At 41.9% G+C, this 24458-nt stretch overlaps 1 protein-coding gene across 5 annotated transcripts in view; it reads left to right on the top strand.

The window, feature by feature from the left end:
- Positions 1–23859, top strand: part of rabgap1 (RAB GTPase activating protein 1) — a 145348-nt gene extending 121489 nt beyond the window's left edge. For all 5 annotated transcript variants that reach the window (XM_088615292.1, XM_088615293.1, XM_088615291.1 and 2 more), the window contains 9 exons: positions 821–862; positions 1324–1452; positions 11620–11712; positions 13705–13815; positions 14678–14782; positions 15230–15313; positions 18635–18706; positions 20646–20843; positions 21866–23859. In XM_088615292.1, the coding sequence (XP_088471418.1) occupies positions 821–862; positions 1324–1452; positions 11620–11712; positions 13705–13815; positions 14678–14782; positions 15230–15313; positions 18635–18706; positions 20646–20843; positions 21866–21988 (957 nt within the window). In that variant the 3' untranslated portion in view covers positions 21989–23859. The remainder of the gene's footprint in view (positions 1–820; positions 863–1323; positions 1453–11619; positions 11713–13704; positions 13816–14677; positions 14783–15229; positions 15314–18634; positions 18707–20645; positions 20844–21865) is intronic.
- Positions 23860–24458: the final 599 nt, after the last annotated feature.

The following is a 24458-nucleotide window of genomic DNA, read 5'->3' as shown; positions in this document are numbered from 1 at the left end:
TAATGCGCCGGTCCACTCTCCTCTGCTCGCTGTAACTGAAGCACGATTGGGTTTGCTTTTCCAGGTGCCGAATGACCCCACCCCCACCCCCCAGTGTTTGCGCTGTTCCTGCTTGTTTGGGTTTTAAATCAAACTTCACTGCCAAGAAGTCTCCCTCTTTTTTTGGGGGGGTCCACAGCAAAAGATTCTTGTGAGCTCTTCAACCAGTTGAAGAGATGTAAAGGAAATGGCAGAATCACTTTAAATATCTACTTATCTAAATATCTAAATCCATTCTAATTATCAATCTAATTAACAGATTGGTAATTAGTAAAAGAGAGGCCTGTGGATCAGTGTCCAGCTTTTTAACAGGTATATCAGTACCAATTTCCAAAAGCCTTCATTATAATGACAAGTCGTTATTAGTCAGCCTTCTAGAAATTGGTATCCCAGGCACTGTGTTTCAGATTTGATCTTGGTGAGCAGGTCAGTGTGTTGGATTTAATATTAAATTACAATTTAACTTACTTAGCTTGGATGTTTTTCTCCTTTTTAAATCTGTTCAGTGGAATTTCAGAATTATGCTACTGTGCTCTTCATCTCTTACTATTGCAGTAGCTGCCCTGAAAGACTCTTGGTTGGTCCTCTTTCCTGCTTCTCTGATTTATAAGGTCATTTTCATACAGCATGTTTAACCTTTTCATGTCACGTGCGATAGGCCTGCAGATCCAGGCTAGACCATAATCTACTCACAAGATCGTGCAATTCAAAATGCTGTTAAACAGCCTCTTATCTGTCGCCCATTATTTACTCATTGTGTAACATTCCTTTTCTCTTTTAGGGGATCAGTGTTATCTTCAACGTTGCACTGGCATTACTGAAAGTAAGTTCCTTTTTTTTCTGTGGAAAGGATAAATCAGCTCATTAGATACAAATGCTTCTTAAGAGAGCAACAGTTCATGCAGCTGGGAAGTGCCTGTTTTGTTGGTACTGTGCCCATCGCCCACAAGATTTAATTTGTAAGCAAAGCAGGAGCTTTCAAACGGCCTTGCACAAGCCAGTGACTAGCCTGTCAAACAGCAGCTTCTGGGGTTTCTTTGTCATGATCGCCTCCAGACAGCAAATGAAAAGATGCCATCAGAAAGTTAGCAGTGATGTCAGGGCCATGCAAGGCCTACATACATTTTTATTCTTTCTTTTTTGAGTGGAACTAGGCTGTTGCACTGCTAAGGCCTTACAACACTAGCATTGTCTTTTTGGTGTGTGTGGGGGGGAATTTTCCAATGTGGGATTTTTTTTTAATTGGAACAACAGGAAAACCTGCTGCCTGTTATGTTGTTCTAGACCTCAAAAGATGATCTGCTGTCGACAGACTTCGAAGGGGCATTAAAGTTCTTCCGTGTTCCAGTGCCTAAAAGGTACAGATCTGAGGAGAATGCCAAGAAATTGATGGAACTTGCCTGCAGCATGAAGGTAATAAGCCAATTAAATTTTATTTTACAAGGCCCCTTCACAGCATTTCAGAGGCAGAGGCATTGTTATAGTAGGCAACAGGAAAAACGTACGTGAACCATTGCAGTAGATTCAGTCCAGTTTCAGAAGTCGGTTACATTAAGTTAAGTCTGTAGATAAGTAAATAAAGTGCTTTTCAAGTAGCAGTCCTGCCCAGCTTTAATGTAAATAGAAGGTCACAATATGAAAAATCTGGCACAGATTACTTGGTAGGAAGGCTGGAAAAAGAGTTTAGATCTGTCAGTTCTCTTTGTTGAAGGAAATTAAATCAATATTTTGGATGTTTCGCTTCGGTCCAAAGCCAGATCCATACCTGAGCACTGGGCTGTACAGTGTAATCACTCTCCATATTGAACAGTTTAGTCACCTGTGACAGTGTGCTCAGCTGCGTAAGCAGAACAATGTTTATGGTAGCAGAAGTGTGAATTTATTGTTTCCTGGTAGCTGTGCAGCTCTTGTCCTGTCTTCTTTGTCATTATAGTCTTTCAAGTCAGAGGTAACTAAAAACTGAGGAGAGTAGGTTGATTTAATCTCTGGGTACTCAGAATATAACTGGTAAATGTAGAGGGAAGGTGACTGATTTATTTTATTGCCATTCTAAAGACAGAAGCAGCACATCCTCTGATATCACTATCACATGGATTAATTGGATAGACATTTTAACAAAATTGATTTGCAAAAGTGAACATGACATAAACACACCTCAGAGGCCTTAACTTCAGATCAGAGATTATCTCGACTGTTATGCAGACATGAAGGTACACCTGTGACTCCAGTGCAGGGAAACAGTAATAACATAAAACAGTATTTTTACTTAACATTATAAAAATGGCCTCTGCATTTCAATCCTGAGTGATCATATGACTAAGAACTGGAGTTTGGCATTGATGCAGTCATTACTCGGCAGACTAATGGAAAAGGAAATTAAAGTTAAAATAATGCAATCCCAGTTCATTTTTCAATTTATATCCCAATTATGAGTGCAATTATGTGAGGCAACATTAGAGGGAGACAGTGTTCCATCAGCCAGGTTTCTGGTGGGCTGTATCAGTAATGTCACTTGGCACAACGCTGCCTTAACCTGCTATCCTGTAATTGTGGAACTCACAGAAGTAATCGGAATGCTCTATGATAAAAGTCTATAAGTAATTACAAAGTTCAAATCTGAGTATGTTGCACAAAGTTAATGTTTTTAAAAAAAAACATTAAAAAAGATCGTCTCCTTCCTGTCTTGGACTTGGATTTCCAGCTACCTTTAGCGTGATTTATTGCAGTCTGTTTTTCTGAAGTTTCTCGTGGTTCACCTGAGACAGAGATTATGCTACGGTTTCCTCAACTGTATGTGAGCTCTTCTGCTGTGTCTTGTTGGCATTCATGGGTGTGAAGCTGACTCCCAAGGGCAGATCAGAAGAACCAATAGCCTGAATTTGTAACAAGGGTTATACATCAGAGGATTAGCACTGTCTCTGGAATCTCACTGGCTTTCGTGTGTTGTGTTTTTACTGTAGTTCCACAAAGCCTATAACCCCATGTTTCACTCTGGGCAGCTCTCTGACTCTCCTTCAGTAGTTGGGCAGTGCACTCCCCTTCTCCTTCCGGAAGATCTGAAAATCTGTCCTGCATGCTGAATGAATTCTTGCTCTTATCACGCTTGACTGTTCCAGTCTTGGCGGCGGCTTTGGAAATAAGCCTAGCCGAGTTTGAATGTTCAGGGTAAAATATTTCTTATTTTTCCCCTTGATCGCACAAAGAACTATAGAGCTTTAGTGAGGCACAGCAGGGAAAAAAAAGAAACAGTTCTAGGTTCAGTGACACTTTCCATTACAACAAGCTCCTAAAATAAGCCTTTGTGTCTTTTGAAGTCGGCAGTAAGGGGAGGAAGGGGCTGCTACTTCCTTTAACATTCATTAACTTTAACATCTTTCAGATGGAAGACAAAGGTTGGATACATTTGGTCACTTTGAGGATTTTCTCATGTTTATAGTCACTGATTCCCCACTGGCATAATAATATTACAGTCGAAACAACAGTCCCATCCGTGACAAAGGGATGTCCAATTATTTAAACGTCGCACACAGACCAAGTACTTTTTGGTCTCTTTTCCAGCTAAACAAAATGGACATGTCTTATGAAGTCGAAGTACATTCTGAGTTGCCATGACAAAGAGACGTTTTCGGTGGGGAAGACGACGTTCCGATCAGCAGTCCCTGCAAGCCAAAAGATCAGGGCTTCAGAGCAGCATTCTCCTGCTTAGACTCCAAAGACTCGCCATGGGATCGTGAGATTCCATCTGGAGACCAGAGTGCCCTCAGAGCAGCAACCCGAAACTGAAAATAGCCGTTAATCGCTTACAAATCAACTCGGGATCTTTCTTCAGATAGGTCTGAATCCACAAATCCATGCAGTACGATGCCTGAAGTTAAAGCAAACCTTTTCAGATCACTTGTCAGCGATAATCCCAGGTTGTTGCATTTTACTTAGTTGTATTCGAACATGAGATTCATTTGTGAATTAAGTGAGAGGACTCGATGCACAAACAGTAGACAGACTTTAGGTCGGGCAGTATATTTTTAATATGTCCACTTTCTCAAAAGTGCCTGTTCCTGCTGTATTCATTTTGAGTAAGATAAAACACTGTGAATAAAAGTGGAGTAGGTATATTAATATGCATGTAGTATTCTCTTTAGTGAGAAATTGTGTCTTAATTTTGTGTGTGGCTACGTTATTATGGATTGTCACTTCTGAAGTACACAGAGGAAGGGACCGGAAGACCAAGCATGATCTAGGCAGCAATCGGAGCAAACGTTCCCTGTTTTGAAACTGGGTGTTGTGTTAAACTTGTTCCTGTTCTAAAGCACTTCATCACCCAGAAAGCCTCCTCAGGCGCAGGTCAGGAGCATGCGAGCTGTATGTAACTCAGCGTAAACCTTTTGACTAAACTCCACCCAGGCCAAGGGGATGCCAAACTCAGGGAGTGTTCTAATTAGCAGGGACTTAAAAGCTGCTTAAAGTCCCTTGTTTAGCTTCTGTCAGAGACACCTGATAAACCCTGGAAAGGTGGAAAAGCCTGTTTCTTGCTTGTCCTTTTTGCATTGATTGACTGATTTAGATTTGAATTGATAACAGCTCATTTGATGTGATGGGCAGGGCAGGGCACTGGAGCCACAGTAGTTGCTGTCAGGAGTGTTCGGCAGTGCAGTGTGGGAATCTGGTGTCATGTGACTCTCGTCTCTGGCTCTCCAAGGGCCCTCCCTGGACCTGCTGCTAGCATGTCATTGGGCCCTGTGTTGACCTGGGAGCCACATATAGGGAGGGATTAGACTGCTTAAGAGCTAAGGAGTGCTTTTCAGGTCACCGGGGTGTGTGAGCTGTGACATTATGAAGCTAATTCCTTTTATGTGAAAGCTCTTCTGACTTGCCAAACCGGCAGATGGCTTGGTAAGAGCAGAAAATTCATGCCTGACAGCCTTTAAATATGTGCCAGGTACACGGCACCAAGGAAAATTTGTTTGTACTAATTAAACATAAAAAGCATCGGTATCAGTTCTCTTTTATAACGGGATTATTCCAGCACTGTTCGTTTCAGAACCAAGTGCGTTTTTACACAAAGGGTTGTGGGAGAATGGAACAAACTACCCAGGCATGTTGGTGAAATTTAAACACCGACCTCTATCACGAATTAGGTGGATGAGATCTTCAAATCAGTAAGCTACTAAAAATCTTCTGAGCTGGCTGGAACCAGTGGCCCCCTCTTGCGTGCAAACTGTCAGTTTTGTGTTCATTAAGGTTCCTTTTCCGTATCTGTAAATGTCAACAAAAAGAACATTTCTTTGTGATATTTTAAGGTTGTACTAACATCTTGTTGCAGTGCAGTGAAGCAGTAGCTAGGGCTCCGTCCTCGGTGTAATCCATCTCTTTCCTGCATGCATAGGGGAATCTGGCACTAAAGAAAATAGATGTATTTTCTAAGTACAACAGTTATTACATTTTCAAAAATTAAGTTTCAACTGAAATGCATACATACAAAGCATTTTTCCTTACTGATGCAAGACAAGCACCCTAATATTAATCATTTAATTTCAGATTGCTTAATCCTGGGGCTTCATCCAGGCTTTTGGCAATACTTTGCTTGGATTGAATATCTAAATAATATAAGATTAACTAAGTATGATGGTGCAAATTTGATCTGATGCTGAGGGCAGATTGCATTCACTGTGGCTCTTTGGATATTATAGTAACTCTTCTCCTTCATCCCAGAGCTTATCTGAAATGCGTTTACAACATTTGACATTGACATTTGACTTCATCGCCTTTGTCAGTGTGAATATATCAGGTGGCTTTTCCAAACCATCAGTAGCTCATTTTGCAGTTAGGAAAACCAGGAATATCCGCAAAGAAAAGCAGGATTACATAACCATGAACTTTTCACAGCATACATTCTTTACTTATACAGTGTCTTTACTTGTTGAAACTTTCCATTACACTGTCCAATGGGGCTCAGTGTAGTGGCACATATATTCCGTATATGTTATAAATAAATTACACATTTTTTTTATTCTTCATCTAAAACCTTCAAGAGGTCAGGTTAGTGCCTGTACCAACTTTTCAGGTGTAAATATTCCTGAATCACTGTGAATACAACACAAGTTACCTGCAACTCATGTTTTTATTTACTTTTTAATACAACTTTATTGGATTCAGATAGTCCTGACAAGGCTTTCGTTTAAGAATTCATAACAGCGCACAGGGTTTTCTGATTTCCCAGGGGGATAATAAGCAGCAACAGTAAACTCCCAGCCACCTTACAGTGTCAGAGCACGCACGATCTGTGTGACTTTTCTGTTTAACTCGGATGGCAGTGTGACTGTCGAACCCGACTCTTGGAACCTGACAAAGAAATGCCACTGACTGTAAAACACACCGCTTGGTGTGTCTCCCACACAGAAACGTCACTTTGAAATCTGTTGGGTGAACCACTGGGCAGGTTTAAGAATTCCACCAAAAACATGAGCTCAGGGTTTGTTGGGAAGGTTTCTCTTTTTATTGAAGGGTTACCTGCGTGCTAAAGAGCCAGGCAACATGGGATCATCAGCATGTTAACCAGTCACAGCTGGTCAAAACCAAAACCAAAACCAAGGATGTGTTTAGGGTTATTCTAATGTTTTGGTCTTTGATTGATCGGAGGTTGTGGTTTAGCAGGGATTTTTTTTTTCACAAGTACCCCGTTTAATGATGGGTTAACTTGTATCTTAAATTCCAAATGTCCTCCTAACTCTGGGGTCACCAGATCTAGTCTTGAAGAGCCTCACACCTGCTGGTTTTTGTTTTAGCTGCTTTTCAAGCTGCGTCATGGGACCCTTAGGTCTCCTACCACTCGTATTAATTGGAACACCTCAATTATTCTCAAAAATGGTTGAAAGTTGTCTTTTAGCCATTGTATTTCGGAAGGAACTTAAATCCCCTGCGTTTGAGTAGATAAACTTGCAGAGGCTCCTATCAAGCCACGTGGCATTTCAATTGAAGATTCAATTAAGAAAAAAGATCCAGACTTGGAAAAAAAGTAGGTATGGGGATCCCCCAGGAATTAATAATAATAATAATAATAATAATAATAATAATAATAATAATAATTGCTTACACTTATATAGCGCTTTTCTGGACACTCCACTCAAAGCTCTTTACAGGTAATGGGGAATCCCCTCCAGCACTACCACCACCATCAATGTGCAGCATCCACCTGGATGGGTTAGGAATCCCAGATCAAACTTAATGCAACATATGTATGCATTAATTGGTTTCTCTGGAGGTGGGATTATAGAAACTCTGAAACCTGAATTGACGTAATTGACTGTTAAAATGTGAATTAGGGTGTATTGTGGTGTGCCTTCATGTCACAGTTGCAGATGGCATTAATAATTCCTTATGCTTGTATAGCACTTTTCTGGACACTCCACTCAAAGCTCTTCACAGGTAATGGGGATCCCACTACTGCCACCAGTGTGCATCCCCACCTGGATGGTGCACCAGTTCTCTCCCCAAACACCAGTTCTCAGTTGGGAGGAGAGCAGAGCGATGAAGCCAATTCATAGATGGGGGTTATTAGGAAGCAGGGTGATATAGCTGCTGGCAATAGGTAGAAAGTATTCACTATTAATTCTTACATTAAAGCATATCCTTAATTTTCTTCTAAGGGTGTTGTATATACAGAAACGTGTTTATACTCTGCACATGACTGAGGTGCTGCTGATTTTGTTTTCCTGTGGTGCTGAACCTGTTTGTGTCTTTGTGCCAGAACCTTGTTGTAAATTAGCCACTGGTCTCAAAGGCACACTTCAGCTTCAGTACCACAAATGGATTAAAATAGTAAGGGCCAATCTTGGAGTTATTGAGTGTACAAGTAAGGTCCTTTTGAATTTCTTAATTCATTCCAATTACAGACCTTAGCTTTCTGAATGACAGTGTTATGGAGGGAAGTCTATAATTTTGCAACCACTTAACCATGCTTTTGAGGCAAAAACATACTTCAAGTACTATGTAATCAGCTTCCTGAAGCACAGAACGTCAGACTTTGTCTTTTAGTACGTTTGCCTGTACATGCCCAGGACATCTTTAGTAAGTGCTAAACACATTGTAGCACAAAGAAAATGATTTCACACGCTTCCAGTTCTCCGTGTGATAAAAATACGTTTTTTTTTTTCCCGTGCTCCATGTTGAAACTCGGATTCGGCCCAGCAGTGGGCTCTCCAGCAGGGCGAGTTTCACAGTTTAGTTCGAAAATGTGTTTTCACAGGAAGGATCTGCAAAGCAGCAAAATGCTAGAATGTCATTTCAGGAAACAGCGGAGCAGCTGCTGCGTTCTTTGTTCTGAGACATAAAAGACGTCAGGAAACTCTGCTCCCCTCCACCCATTCGGTACTCCCAGCAGAGACTGAGAAGTTCCGCACCAGGTTTATGAATGTACATGGGTGAAGGTTTTCGAGCTTGAACTACAGAGGGACACTGTAGTAAAGGCTCTGAGCCTTTACTTTCGTTAACCTGTAGCATAAAGATGCACAGCATATAAGTCCTTGTTTTTCCCTGAACAGATTCCCTGAACACATTTTTAAAAAGCTGGTTGGCCACCAACAGGTTTGTTATCTGAGTTGGCATCTGGGTTTACTGGCATTCAGTATGTTGATGTATTTCTGAGCTGTTAATAGTTTTTGCATTTGAGCCATTAAATCTAGACACTTTAATAATAATAATAATAATTGCTTACACTTATATAGCGCTTTTCTGGACACTCCACTCAAAGCGCTTTACAGGTAATGGGGATCCCCTCCACCACCACCAGTGTGCAGCCCCACCTGGATGATGCGCCAGTCCGCTCCCCACACACCAGCTCTCAGTGGGGAGGAGAACAGAGTGAAGAGGCCAATTTATAGATGGGGATTATTATTAGGAGGCCATGATGGGTAAGGGCCAATGGGAAATTTAACCATGACACGCCTATTCTTTTCGAGAAATGCCCTGGGATTTTTAGTGACCACAGAGAGTCTGGACCTTGGTTTCACGTCTCATCTGAAGGACGGCGCATTTTTACAGTATACTAATAATACCACTATACCTGGGGCATAAGGACCCACGTAGACCGCAGAGTGAGCGCCCCCCTGCTGGCCCCACTAACACCTCTTCCAGCAGCATTCTTAGTTTTTTTTTCCCAGGAGGGCTCACATCCAGGTACTGACCAGGCTCACACCTGCTGAGCTTCGGTGGAGCTATCAGTTTGAGTTGCAGGGTGAGAGCTGTCACCTTAAGTTCCGTTTGCTCGGAGAATTGTTTCAAAAAAGAGTTTGTTTTCTTACTTTATTTAAAAAACAATCTTCAGTTTTACAAGTTAGCAGCACATTGTTTGACATTAGTTTAAAAAAAAAACTTAGTACCCTGTTAGAGGTGTGATGGGAATTTAATTTTGCCCTTGCAGAAGGATAGGCTAGTTAATTGTTGTCAGAAAGCATGCTGAGAACTGGAGAGAGCTGTGAGAGTCCTGGTGTGATGTTGAGGTAGGAATGAGTGACAGGTTACAGTCCTGTGATCAGAGCTATAGCTGTTAGCACACATGGCTTTGAAATTGTTCACAGATTCATATTTAATACTTTATTATTCAGAGCAGCATTTCAGCTTTTTCTGGATAATCAAATCAGAGAACATTGAATAACTGTTTGGCATGACGAGACCATTAATTTAAACTTAAAACAAACCCACCTGGTCTTGAAACCTAAAAGTCTGTTACAGTTTTGTCAGTTACTTTGAAACCAAACTGAAAATAAACCTCAGGTGTTGGGTGGTTATTGCATTCTAGTTTCATTTAGACCATTTCTTTTTCGCTTATCCTTTTTATATTTGCATGATTTATTGATGTCTTTCGAGAGTAGAAGCTGTGATTTTTGGGCTTTTGAGATAGAAACATTTTAACAAAATAAAGAAAACGTGGTCGTTATTAAAAATAAATATTTGCCAGTGAATGGCATGTCAAATCTATTTCAACTGATAGAATTAGCAGGTCAAATCTTGTTTGCTTTGTACTTCAGACAATCAGTCTGAGCCAGTTCAGCCTAGAAGAAGAAAGCTTTGGTATTTTGATAAGATTAGTAAGATGCTGATTTTTTTTTAGAGCTAAATTTATTCCCTTCATTAAGCAAAGCATTCTTCTATTGCAGGCATGATTGCCTTTCGCAACCTTTTTATTTAGAAAGTTTGTTCCATTAAGAATATAAGCCCTGGTTTTAATTAGCATCCAGACAGGAATAATGCGGTGTGGAAAGATAAACAGGGGAAACATGGTCAGACCTTTTATATTTGAATTGTGTATCGTCAGCACACAGGCTTTTGACCCAGGAGGAAGCTTGGAATAGCTCCGATGAGCCATGAGAGCCTTTCCAAATCATCTCAGCTGTGGAGCATTCTGCTCCACTAATCCACACTCCTCCTTGGCTGGTTCTTTGCAAGCCCCTCACTGTAACTGGGGCGAGGAACTTAGAAAAAGGAAAAGTGACTCTTTAACTAGGTCGCTGCTGTCTGAAGTGGCCTCCACAGTGTCCACCGCAACATTGCAATCCGTAGTGAATTTGTTCCACCGTGCTAGCAGACACAAATACATTTTAGACTTAATTCACAGCTGCCATAGTATGTGAAAGGTTCACTTCCCTTAAGGGGGGGAGCTGCAATCCCAATTTCTCACACCAGTTATTAAATCCCGGTACCCAAACAAATTCATCGACGTTATGGTGGGGGGGAAAAGACAAATTTTGAATTAAGCACAAAATTGTGAACTTTGTGAAAGTACTGTAAATTGCCATGTTGTTGCAAATTAGCATCTGAGTTCCCATGAACTGCAAAGTGATGCGGCCCTTCCTGCTCACTAGTCACTGTAATGACTAATGTAATGCGATGGACGAGCAAATAAGTACAGGTTGTGCAGCAGGCACTTCACTGCAGAAAGGTTCCAACGTGATCTGCATGCAGGGTTAACATGTAAATTCAATTTATGGGCAAAACCATCTCAAGGATGAGAGGATTATTTCTATTGGATTAAACGAGATGTATTCACAAGCCTGCTTGTTTACAGTGTAATAGGGTCGCAACACGTCACTGGATGTTTTATTGCCTCATTCTGAAGCACAGAATATGGCCCTGTACACATCTGGCAAGTTTGTATATTTTGTGATGTAAATTGGAGGTTTTGCAAGTTACTGTGCACATTTTATTTTTATTGTGGTTTCAAATGCACTCATCAATGCTGATTCTTTCTAACCCCTAAATATGAAAACACCATAGCAGTTGCCCTTTCAGGAAAGGCCTCCCTGGTTCTCCCTGGTTTACATTGGAAAGGGTGAGGCAGAAGAGTCAGGCTCTCAGAGAGTCTCCAGAATGCAGTAAACTTCAGATGATTATTTTGTCTGTTTGAGGCAGCCTAATATCAAATGGTGGGCTGTTCTGAAACCAAAATGTTTACAGTCTAGTTTTGTGACAGTTACAAAAGCAAGAACACTGGGTTTCTGGTCACATGTTCTCAGCTTGTTTTGTTTTTGTCTTCGTGACGGTCTGCTGGACTCAAACCCTCCTCCTTCGGTATTTCTTTCACCGCAGATCAGCCAGAAGAAGCTGAAGAAGTACGAGAAGGAATACCACACCATGAGGGAGCAGCAGGCACAACAGGAGGCTCCAATCGAGAGATACGAGGTATTTGAGGAGGAGGGCGAGATGCTAGCCTTCCATGAGTGCGACTGGCACTGACGTATGTGCTGTTGCACTCTTCAGCCTGGACAAAACTCAGATCTGAACCCCTGATCCCACATTCTTAACTCGGAGCACAATAAGATGTGCATTAAAGATGTACTTGTTCATCTCTTCTGAATGTCTTTAACTCCTTAAATGGGTTTTCCTTTCTGTGGATGTCTGGTTCTATAAGACTGAGGAGGACACAAAGTGGTAGAGGGTCATTCAGAAAGAACAGTAGACCTCATTTTCTGGCTGGATTTCAGGCCCAGTTTTTCATAAGGCTCAGTTATTAGATTTTATACTTGGGGAAAAAAAAAGAAACTGAGAGGCAGGAGAGTGAAAACACGTGAAGGAGGGCATTTTTTATTTCTACCAGAATGAAATAAGTATAGACTGAATTGATTTTTTTTTCTCCTTTGAAAATTAAATCAGCTTTACTGAAATAGTCCCAAGCACAAATGATTGAAGCTGTGGTATGAATAAAGAAAACCCAGAAGTTTAATTATAGGGAACATTCATTGAAACCGTTGTAATCACACAACAATATCCGTTGTTGCTATATGAAACACAAGATAGCTCCTGTCACAAAGCAAAGGTGTCTGCTTTTTGACCAGTTTATTCTTGTAAAGAAGACAGAGCAGAGTAACAGATGTTAATTCCACACTGAAAAGGAGAAAGTATAAAATACACAATGTTCCTACAGTAGGTGTTAAGAAGGTTTCACAGCTGAAACATTTTCTTTATCCACCTTTCTACGTTTCGGTACACCAATCTAATCTTTTTTTCTTTAGTGGCTCTCACACTTTAGTACAGATTAGCTGTGCGTGTTAGGTTGACGACACTGGTGCAGAAATATTCCTCTGGAAGATTGCAGCATAGAGTTACATCTGTTAAGGGCTAATGTGGTTTAGGCTTGTGTTCCCCTGGTGTAACTGTAAAATGTATTTTGTGTTTATACTATGAAGTCTCTCTGGTCTGGAATCTGTCATTTTGTATGTACTGTATACACTCTCATAAAAATTACGGTCCCTATCCCGGCAACTGTTGTTTTCAACACCATGAACTAGAACAAAAGAACGACGCGAGAGATGGATCTCTCCTCGTTTAAAAACTACCTCTGATACGTCAGCTCTGACCTACTGCCAGGGTATTGGTGAGTTTAGGTGCCCAGGATGGTATTCAGCTAACAATCTGCCAGTGACGATGAGCTTGAGTTCAGCCCTCAAATTCCAGGGCGCAGAAACACAGAGAGGTGAAGGACAGCAATAGCTATGGAGGTTATATATACTGCCGATCACCTGAGGACTGTAGTCATTGCAGTGATTTATTAGTGGGCATCTGAAATCTTGTCCCTGACCCTTTTTTATGACTGGCGAAAGGTGTTCAGTCTCTGTAGCGATTCTGTAATTGCAAGACAGCAGCCAAAGAGGCCATGTGCAGCAGACTTCTGTCGCCATCCAAAGTAGATCTATTTCTTTTGCATTAAAATCTATGTATCCTGTTTTTTCCAAAAACGGCCGGATGAGATCCGCAGATCAATTAACTACTAGCAACCATATTAGCTAGATGGGGCCAAATGGCCTCCTCTTGTCTGTAACCTTTAAAGTTCTTATTACCGAAGCTTCTTGGACTTGAAAAGGGAGAGGATAGCAGAGGACAGCAGGTGAATTTTTAATCAAGACTTGAAAGCTGTTTTCAAAGGTTGCTGTCTTTATGAGGTCTGTTAAATATTAGATCTGGGCCACAGCAGGACTCGGAGGAGCTGTGGAGGGCAGAGATTCTGCCTCGGTTGGTTACACGGCGAGGAATTGATTTCCGATTTTGGGGGTGAGGGGGGGATAAAACAACCGAGAAAGTAGAAATTTAAACAAAGGAGACTTATCCTTTGAAGGAGCTTCAGCCTCTGCCTCTCACAGGATTTCATTCTCCGTCTGCTTCTTCGTCTTTCCCTAGAGGGAGAACAGACGGCTACAGGAAGCTAACATGCGTCTGGAGCAGGAGAACGACGATCTTGCGCACGAGCTGGTCACCAGTAAGATAGCCCTGAGAAAGGACTTGGACAACGTAAGTCTGGACCCGGCGTTCCTCTGCGATCTCGAACGGTCTTCGAAGAGTCAAGCTTATCTGCATTATTATGTTTATTTTTGTTGATTCTGAAAGGGATTGGCCACGAAAGGGTGCCGAACACATCACTAAAATTAGCTACCATATCTCCAGTCAGGTTTCTGTTGCTTTGGAAAATCATTTAGGGCGGAAGATGTTAGTTCAGAGTCAAAACTGTGAAGGTGTACAAAAAGAGACTGGTGAATGATCTTGAATGATTAATCAGACTGCTGTGCTCTTCTTTCCTTGACATTTTTTATTTACAAAGCAGACCCTGAGGATCCACGTCCTGTTTTAACATTGCTTCCCTGAATACAAAAACCATCAGTGAAGTGACTTGTTAAAGATCTCAGTGTTACATTTGGCACCGATCATCCCTGCAAAATAAGTTATCTGATTCATTGTGCTGTAGATGATGACAGAGTAATTTCTTTCCACCCATAAAAACAAAATCGCTTTGCCACTTTTATCGCACTCCTTCCTCCATGTCCAGCCAAACTCCTTTAAGCTCGTGCAAATCTCAGCTCCCGGCCAGCCTTTTTTCGGATGATGAATTAATCCGCAAATCTCAGATCAGTGGCAGTCTGTGATTGCGGTGGTATTCCCTCTCATCAGCAGGCGGCTTGCATATCAGTCATATCCAAACTATGCCTGGCAGAGGTCACTGTTCCCTTATGGGCACAATTATATTCTCATTATAACCATTTCAGCTCTCAACCTCAAATAAAAATACCTGTAATGTATAACCACCCCCACACACTCCCCCTCCACCCCCCCCGACCTCGTGCCTTGAGAGCGAGCTGCCTATTCTTGTGTCACCCAGGCGGAGGAGAAGGCAGATGCCCTAAATAAAGAGCTGCTGATGACCAAGCAGAAGCTGGTGGACTCGGAGGATGAGAAGAGGAGACTGGAAGAGGAGTCGGCACAGGTCAGCGCACCCCCCTGCCCCTGCGAGCGCCTTTTCTCAAACTCCTGTGTCCCTGAAGCAGGGTGAATGTGTCTATCCCGCTCGTTATTGGGGCTATTCGAACGATTATTTTATTATTCTGGGACCTGGAGGGGGCTCATATGGTAGAGCGTGGCTTTATATGGGAAAACCTATACACTTACACAGTGTGCAGCATGACTGAAAGGTCTCAAAGAACATTTACTCACGGAAGAATAGGATTAGAACAGGAATTCTGGGTTTTAATAAGTACCTGGTGTCAAAAATAGTACCTGTATATATAAACTATATATGACATATATAACAAACTCCTGTTAACCTTTCTTTCTTATAATTTGAGAGTCGTGAAGTGAACAAACAGTGGGGAGACATTTCCTCTCTCTTCTTCTCTGTGTCACTGAAACATAATAAGGCCCTTTCTGTTTTCAGCTGAAAGAAATGTGCAGGAGGGAGTTAGACAAGGCGGAATCCGAGATTAAAAAGAATGGCTCCATTATTGGGGAATACAAGCAGGTCAGTATTGATGTGGACATCTGTCTCTTAACTCTTGGAGACTTCCCTCTTGTGCGTAGACTTGTACCATACTGTGTTTGTTTTCACAGAAAGAATAAATGTACCTCAGATAAGATTAAATTGCCAAAGCAGTGTAGAAGTGAAGGCCACTCATTCAGAAGCGAATTCTCCAACATCTACTGGATTTGATGCCGTGTGTTTTGCGACCATTTTGGACTGCAGTGAAGTGAATCTTATCATTTTGCTTTTCTAGTTGGTACTTCAAAGAGTATTTAACAGCAGTGCTTGTTCTTCTCAATAGTTTTCAGTTTTCCCTTGATTATTACAATTTAATAGTCCCAGTGACAGCTTGATTAATAATGGTGAATGATGATGATTTTCGTTGCCGTTGCCTCAGATCTCGGCAATATTGTGACGTCTCTGCAATTTCTTTGTGTTAGGAGGCCGGCTGGGCGACAAATCAGCCACACAGGGATGTCTTAGCTGTAAATGTAACTCTTAGTTGTCTTACCAGTGATTTACTGCTATAGCTCCTCACAGTAGTGGATCTGAAATTGTATTATCTTGGGTCTAATTCTCCTGTGTCCCTGTATTAAATCTTTCCCAGCTGCGTTTGCAGGCCCTGTAAAGATCACAAATCTGTTCACATAATCCAGCCACAGTCTGTCAGAAATCTCAAAACACATTTCTCAGCCTTTAAAAACAATGGGTTCCCATCAAGCTGTTTTAGTGATGGTTCCAATTTTAGCTTTCTCTAGCTGACTTCAGACAGAAGTGCCGATGATACTTTGGTTTTACAATGAGACATCAATCACTAGATAAGCCAGACAGCAAGAGCTTGTGAAAGCACTGTAGCAGTGAGTGTGCCCAGTCCTTTATTCTGAAAAGCATGCTAGAATTACGACAAGGATACACAGGTATTTATTAGTAATATTTGGTAGTAATTAAACATAGCATGCAGTTTGTGAACAAATATAGAAAAACAATGCCAGTAGTTGAGCAAAGCATTTTAATGATCAGGAAAGCAATAATCTAGCCTTTTGGTAGTGTGTTACAAGGTGTGGTGACTGCATGTTAATTTAAATAATTCAGGAGGCGTCACTGTAGAAAATCTTTAAAGAAAACAGCCCAATTATAAAGTGCAAAGAAACTATGTGATTGATCTACCACGTGAGCCACTGATCTAGCGCCTTAAAAGAAAAGGTTCTCCTTAAGACTCCTAATTATTATAAATCGATTTTCATTTAAATCTTAGAGGGGAAGTGTGAGGCTAATTATCTTATAATGCGTTCAGCTTTTAGATGGCTATAAAGAACTTAGTGTAAGAGGATCTGAGGACAGCAGGGGCAAGGGCAGAAAGCCTTAGATTACACAAGACAAGAAGCTGGGACAAAGATGTGGCTGAGGTAGCTCTGTCCAGACCAGCAAACTGCTCTTAGAGTGGCCCTTCAATCCCACTGGCACCTCCCCCTCCCCCCACACCCAGATGTGCTATATTCTTCACTTTGGAAACCACGCCTGGTTGTGGAGGAGAACAATCACAATGCAGCAGTAATAATTAATAATAATTATAATAATTGCTTACACTTATTTAGCGCTTTTCTGGACACTCCACTCAAAGCGCTTTACAGGTAATGGGGATCCCACTACCACCACCAGTGTGCAGCCCCACCTGGATGATGCGACGGCAGCCAGAGTGCACCAGTCCACTCCCCACACACCAGCTCTCAGTGGGGAGTGATGGACCCAGTTCAGAGATGGGATTTAGGAGGCCATGATTGGTAAAGGCCAATAGGAAATTTGGCCAGGACATCCCGGGGTTACATCCCTGCTCTTTTTAAGAAACGCTCAGCAATTTTTAACGACCACAGAGAGTCAACCGTATCACCCTACAACTCACAACTGGCAACCCCCTGAAGTTCAGCAGGTGTGGGCCTGACAGGTACCTGGATGGGAGACTCCTGGGGAAAACTTAGGTTGCTGCTGGAAGAGGTGTTAATGGGGGCAGCACTCTCACCCTGCAGTCTGTGTGGGTCCTAATGCCCCCAGTATAGTAATGGGACCACTGTACTGGAAAAAGGGCGCTGTCCTTCAGATGAGATGTGAAACTGAGGCCTTGACTCTCTGGTCATTAAAAATCCCAGGGCGTTTCTCAAAAAGAGTTAGGGGTGTTACCCTGGCCAGATTTCCTCCTGGTCTTTACCAATCATGGCCTCCTAATAAACCCCCTTTTCTCTGAACGGGCTTCATCACTTTGTTCTCCTCCCCACTGAGAGCTGGTGTGTTGGGAGTGTACTGGCGCACTCTGGCTGCCGTTGCATCATCCAGGTGGAGCTGCACACTGGTGGTGCAAGTAGGATTCTAAATTACCTGTACAGCGCTTTGAATGGAGTGTCCAGAAAGCACTGTATAAGTGTAAGGAATTATAAGATATTTTTCTTATTTGCTGGTGGCTGTTCAGTTCTGTGTGGATTTAGGAAATATTTTCAGACAAGGCAAAAGGAAACATGATACAGCATGACTTCCGATGATTCTCCAAGACCCCACTGTGCTGCCCTTCCCTATATGATAACAGGAGCAGAGACGGAGCTGTTCTTTTGTTTAGAATGTTTAGATGGGAGGTCAACACAGAAGGACGTCTTTTGTCTCTGTTAATGAGTAGTGAACTATGGAGGCCTCACACCCTTCAGTTCACAGTCCTCTGTGACTCAGTGAAGCACTGCAGTTTAGAGCAGGATTACCAGGGACATTAGATTCGACCGCTGCTCAGTTCTGACTAATAGGGCCTTGTTTTGCAACACTGACTGAGACAGCCCCAATTACTAGTCACAGTCATTTCCAAAGTGATTTTCCAGAAGCTGTTGTTGGTGGTTTGTCCAGAGCCACTCTTTTGCTTTTAAAATCACATTGAGTGCGCTGATGAAGCCCTAACCGTTTCTGAAAACAAGGGAGATCATTTTACCAGCAGTCCTCCAACCCTGCTAAAATGAAGTAGTGGATGTAATTTATTCATGCATTTTTTAGTGCTTACAGTTGTTCTTATTCTCTCAAGCTGCCTTGAAATGCCAATTGAAAAGAAGTTTAATTTTTAAAGGCACAAGTGTTGAAAAAATAGGACCATTTTTAGACGGTAGAATTCAGATAACTTCAAGTAATGTGGTTCTGTGCTTAGGGAGAGGCGATAATCCTGTCTTGCTTCTTGCTCATTCTCTTTTATAACCTCTTGAGAACAATTACTGTGTTAGGACCTGCTATTGAAAAGCTTGTTGTTGTAGTCTGTTCCTTTTGAAGTCCATTGCTGAGCAGGTGTTTGTACTGCAGATCTGTTCGCAGCTCAGTGAGAGACTGGAGAAACAGCAGACTGCCAACAAAGGAGAGCTGGAGAAGATCCGGGTATGTGACTAACTTTATTCTCTACCAGCAGAGGTACTTGATGCATTGCAGGGGAAATATGAGATAAGCCGAGAAATAACAGGCCTCTGCATACTCTTCACTCCAGGGGTCCTGTGCCAACTACAGCATTTAAATGCATCTCTGATGCAGATTTAGTGCAGATTTAATGCAGAATCTGTCGATGCAAATTGAAAGTGATTCGTTAACCATGCAGAAAATAAGATGCAACAAAGTGACAAATCAAAAGGATGGATTTTGATGCAAAATCCCTTACCAAGTGTTGTGGCAATTCAGTACCAGATATGGCCCTTTTAAACTAGATTTGATTATTTCTTTAAAGGGGCTTCACCATCTACAGTGTCCCAAGTTATCGAAAAGAGCTGCATAATGCCCTTTTATGATTACAGAACCAGAGCTCATTCAGAAACAGAGCTAGAGCATGATTTTGAAGTAGATAGGAGAAAAATTGTCTGTCTGAGATGAAGTCTAATAAAGTTTCAAACAATGGCAGCACATCAGGTCAGGAATCTTCTTTTTTGTTAACAGTATTTTGCCTGTATAATGGCAAAAGAAGCCATTATATTCCAAAGCTCTGTACAGCAGCAGATTCTCCTCTCCCTCTCTGCCAGTCATTTTAAACACTCCGTGAATTTGCAGATTCCCCTTATTTCATTTCACTAGGAAGACTGTGCAGTTTTGAAATGCTCTGATTTGGTGCAAGGATAAAGTAGAATCAGAATATTGTCAGTAATATTTAATACAAGGGCCTCTAGAGCAGACATTTTACTTTCTCTTTGTGTGAAACAGAGGTGCCAGGTATTGTGGCAAAACCCATGGGATATTGTGAGAGAAAAATAAAATTCTGGCCTCTTGGTTTGAACCCCGTTTGACCTTTAATGGTATCTCTATTCGCATGGAATATAGCTCGATTGATTCTCGTGCTTTTATTCATCAGAGATAAGAGAGTGACATTTTGAGTGCATATGGAGCTGGCTTATAAGTCGAGCGTTAGGGTTGCTCTAATTGGTCCAAGGGCAGTAACACTCGGGGTTTGGGGATTTGCTGGGTGATGACAGCTTTTTCTGACTTGTAGCAGTGCTTCAATCTTCAGCAGAGTAACTTGGCAATTGTTACATTATTCTTGCCTTTATTTAAATTAGATCAGGGAATTAAAAGGAGGTAACTGCCTGAGAAATTTCAGTCTTCCTGATTATTATTCCATGAAGAAATGTAGATTTGATCCTCCACTTGAAGCTCTTGAGATCAAAGCCGTGTTGACTGTAATTTGCAATGTGCCAGTTATACGTTTCCGCCTTCGTGTTCGCCTTTCAGAAGGCAAATAAAATGCAAACTGCTCTACAAACAAATCAATAACAGTTCAGTGAAAGCAAGCACATCCCCACCTTCCCCTACCCTTCTCAACAGCCTGTGCTTAGCCCTCCTTCACAAGAGGGTAGGGTGGAAGCAATTACAGCAGGGCATAGGAAACAGGCCTGAAGAACCAAATTAATAAGAACTTAAAATGGTGAAGCACCTTTTATTGTAAGTGCAGGTGCAATAATTGCTTCTTCAGTTCGCTCGTTCCTGGATAGTAAGGCACCGGAGCAGAAGGGACAATGCTCTTGTTTTAAGAGTTATAGAAATGTAATCAAATCTTTCGGAATGTATGTGCAGAGTTGATGCAAATGGCGAAAAAAAAACTTAAACTTAGGAAGGGTGACGTGACACAGTTAAAGTGCGGTCCAGAGTGGTCAGGCTCATCCAGTTAAAGAGATTGTCCTGCGTTGTTGTTTTTTTTTATAGAGACTGTAGCCATTTACAGTTGAAATGACTCCAGCTGCTTGTTAGCCAACAACAAGTCGGCACCTGCATGTGGTTGCTCAGATCTGTGTTGTCTCTTTTTTTTTTTTTTACCGCGGTGTCCGGCGGCGTGATGCAGCAAAAGGTGGAGGGCTGTGAGAAGTGCAGCGGTCTGTTCAACAAGGAGGGCAGGCTGAAGGTGGTCAGCACGGCCAAGGAGGGCTCGGAGGAGGACACGGACGAGGAGAAGGAGTCCTTGAAGAACCAGCTGAGGGAGATGGAGCTCGAACTGGCCCAGACCAAACTGCAGCTGGTCGAGGCCGAGTGCAAGATTCAGGTACCTGGAGATCTGCAGAATCAGACCGATCAGCGTTCTCCCACCCTCCTTCTCGAGGGCTAGTTGATTGCACGCCGTGCTTTCAGTCAGACCTAACCCCAGTGAGCCAGGATAGAGCGAAATATGGGACCACATGTTTGAAGTGCCTCATATGAGAACAGCAGGGATTTCACTTTCCTCACAGAAATGCGAACTTCTGACCTTTTTAACCCATTACATGTGGAGAATATTAAGTGCTACCTGTAGTCTGCTGTTTCTTAAGTCATACTGTTTCAAAGTCATACTGCCAGGTAGATTTTGAAAATATGTAACGAGCATGTCCCTGAAGATTTCCATAAGCACGAGTACTCTAAAAGCAGAAAATAGGAAACGAGAAAGTGGAAAGTCTGAGTTATTTAAGACTTCATGCAGTAAGTGAATTCTTCAAAAGCCGTTCCCAGACATTGAGGTGTTGCTGTTGTTACACTGTGCCAAGTTTGTTTTCCTCCTGACTGAGACACAATTCATAATGCCACTGGGAGCCCCTTCACCTGCTGGGTTTTTTTTCAGCCCAGATCTTTACTTAATTGAGTCCTTAATTTAACTGACAAGTTGTTTAATTAGAATCTTTGAAGGGATTGTTTCTGTTCCAAGGGTTTCCTAAGAAGAGATTGCCTTCTTAGGAAAGAATGATTCCTTGTGACATTTGTTATGAAAATCCATGCCTGAAAGGCAGCTTGCTGCACGTTTAGGGACTGAACACAAGAGATCAGATTCATCCTGTTGTTAGGTCAACTAGGGGTTCAGTTACGTCACTGACAGCTCAGCTGGGTGGAAAACCCAGAACCAGGGGTGGGGTATATAGGGGTGCGAGCCCCTAATGTAGAGAGTACATAATACATCTTAAAGACTTTGATTTTCAGTTGTCAGCTTGCTTTTTTTCTTACCAATTGTGTCTTACTGAGGATGCATTTGGAACCAAGCATTGATTTGAAAGGTGTGTTGCCGGGGTTTGAAGTTAACCCACTTTGCTCTCTTCGCAGGACTTAGAACACCACTTGGGCCTGGCACTGAACGAGGTCCAGGCAGCAAAGAAGACCTGGTTTAACAGAACGTTAAGCTCCATCAAAACTGTAACGGGAGCCCAGGGAAAAGAAACGTCCTAATGAAGATGCAAACGCACATGACTGAGCAGATCCGCCAGCCCACGTGCTGGCCAGATGTCTTTCCTTCTCTAATGTGCTAGGGGACCAGAGTGAGTGCACACTCAGTGGGTTTTTTTAAAAGGACAATTCTAATTGGGTAAGACTGCCCAAACTGTACTTAAAATATAAAAAGGCTTTAACTTTAGAGGGTCTTTATACTACTGATATTTAACTGGTATTGTAGCTGGTAAAGAGCTACTTTTACTGTCCTTTAAAGGTATGGAAAAACACTCCAATCTACTGTCCTGCTCAAAACTACTTGCACAAAACTAAAAATTGAAATTTAGGTACGAGCGCTAACAGCCTCCTTTCCGGGAGTGTTACGGTTTTTTTTCCAAATAAGATAACTTGTCTCTGTTTAACAGCTCCTTTTTCTTTTTATATACTTGTGCTTCTTGCAAAGTTTTACAATGAGGAATTAAACAGAGATTGGTGCCATTCAATATGTAGGCGGTTTAGGGGAAATGGGATTGAAGTTTTGGTTTTTTTAACTGAGGGTAACTTGGAATTGAACTGCTGAAGTGATGACTGTAGTTCAGTAACACGCTACGATGGGCGGCTGAATTTCCACTTCTATTTAAAAAAAACGTACAAAGAATTCTCTTTAGCAGGACCACACCTTCAACTTCTAATCCTGCGTTAGCTACTGCCCAAGTAGGCATACGAGTCTTTAAATGAGCACTGGGGAAAATACTGCAATATTTAAAAGACTGTTTTCGTAGATGTAGCCAAATGCAAAAAATGCAATGACAGTGAGACTGTGGGAGTGGGTGACTCCACTGTGCCCAGTGCAGTTTGGTTATACATGTTAATTTGAGACAGGGGGGTGTTTGTGGTGGGAGACATGCAGTAATAGTCTCGCATGATCTTCCTCTCTTCTACCTATTGCTGAGATCCTGGCAAAGAGGTGTACCGATGGCTTTTCTTCTTTTTTTTGTTTACAAACCAAGGAATGTCCAAACCCAATATAAGATTCTTGTGCAAATAACCGAAAATCAGAAACAGGTTTGGTGCTGTGGAACTTCGCTGGGATCAATCCCGAGCTGCCCGTAGGACGAAAAAAAAAACATTTTCCGTTTACTGTGGTTGCTTTATGACGTGAGACTGATATGTTCTCTAAACCCTTAGTGCTTTAGTGTTGTAAAGGAAAGAACTGTTTGCTACTTGACTTAACGGTTTTAATTTTTTTTAATGTTTCCTCCATTTTATATAGGATTTTAGTGCCCTCCCCCCTAGCCCTCTATTTCCCAAAGGGACGAGATAGGCAGCGGGGGTGGCAAAAAGTGCGACAAGCCCCAGATCTTGATGATAACAAACCCTCGAAATACACTGGAGTGGTCCGAGAGTAGATTTCAATCGCAAAATTAAAAAACAAAGAGAGCAAAGCAGACAAGCCTGTTCCCCTTGGTTTTTTTGACGGGGTTTCTCGCCATCTTTCTGTAGAATGGAGGTCTTTGCACCTTATACATATTTATAATGGTTTCTGTTTTGCTGAATTCCTTCTTCATGTTAGTGGAAATTGTCTGTGTGCAGTGAAAAAAAAAACTGGGTCAGTTCCAAGAGGCACTGGGTTGTATATAAAAAAAGCATACAAGTTGATTTTGTATTTCTACTTTTCTTGGTAACTGTACTAATGTTGCCTAATGTATGTTACAGATCTGACATGTTAATGCTAAAGCTATTGTCCTAAATGTCATACTGCTGTCTCATTCATTTAATGCCAAATGTATCTTCATCCAGCATTACAGAAGTGTGGACATTGTAATAGTATAGTTTGCATTGTGTATACTTCATGCATTTAAATATAAACTGTACAAAACTATTGACAGAAACTGTTTTCTGGCTTTTGTGGTTTCCTGTGAGAAATTCATTCATTAAGGAGCAACACATACCAAGGTTTTACAAGTGACAAGAGGCTTGCATTAGTTAAAACAGTAACCACGTGCAGTTCATGTTTAACCAGCTCTTTGTCTCCATCGGTTTTCTTTCATTAATTATATCAATTTACCTGTTCAAGTTTAAGTCTTTTCCCAGACAGCGTGGGTTTGTATTATTAGATAGGAACTGTTCTATGGGCACTTTCCAGAAATCAAATTTCCTCCAGAAATGAAGTCAGTCGTGAGCTGGAATTTCAAAGCAGTACATTTACATTTGCACCTTTAAATATAGTGCTTTTCTGGACACTCAAAGTGCTTTACAGGTAACGGGGAATCCCACTACCACCACCAGTGTGCAGCCCCACCTGGATGATGCGATGGCAGCCAGAGTGCACCAGTCCGCTCCCCACACACCAGCTCTCAGTGGGGAGGAGAGCAGAGTGATGGAGCCAGTTCAGAGAGGGGGAGTATTAGGAGGCCATGATTGCTAAGGGCCAATGGGAAATTTGGCCAGGATGCCAGGGTTACACCCCTACTCTTTTCGAGAAACACCC

The sequence above is a fragment of the Lepisosteus platostomus genome, chromosome 21 (genome assembly GCF_059453375.1).
Source record: "Lepisosteus platostomus isolate fLepPlt1 chromosome 21, fLepPlt1.hap1, whole genome shotgun sequence".
In the NCBI taxonomy this organism is placed as follows: Eukaryota; Metazoa; Chordata; class Actinopteri; order Semionotiformes; family Lepisosteidae; genus Lepisosteus; species Lepisosteus platostomus.
Note: the sequence above shows the minus strand (reverse complement) of the source record. Positions and strands in the feature narration are given on the sequence as shown.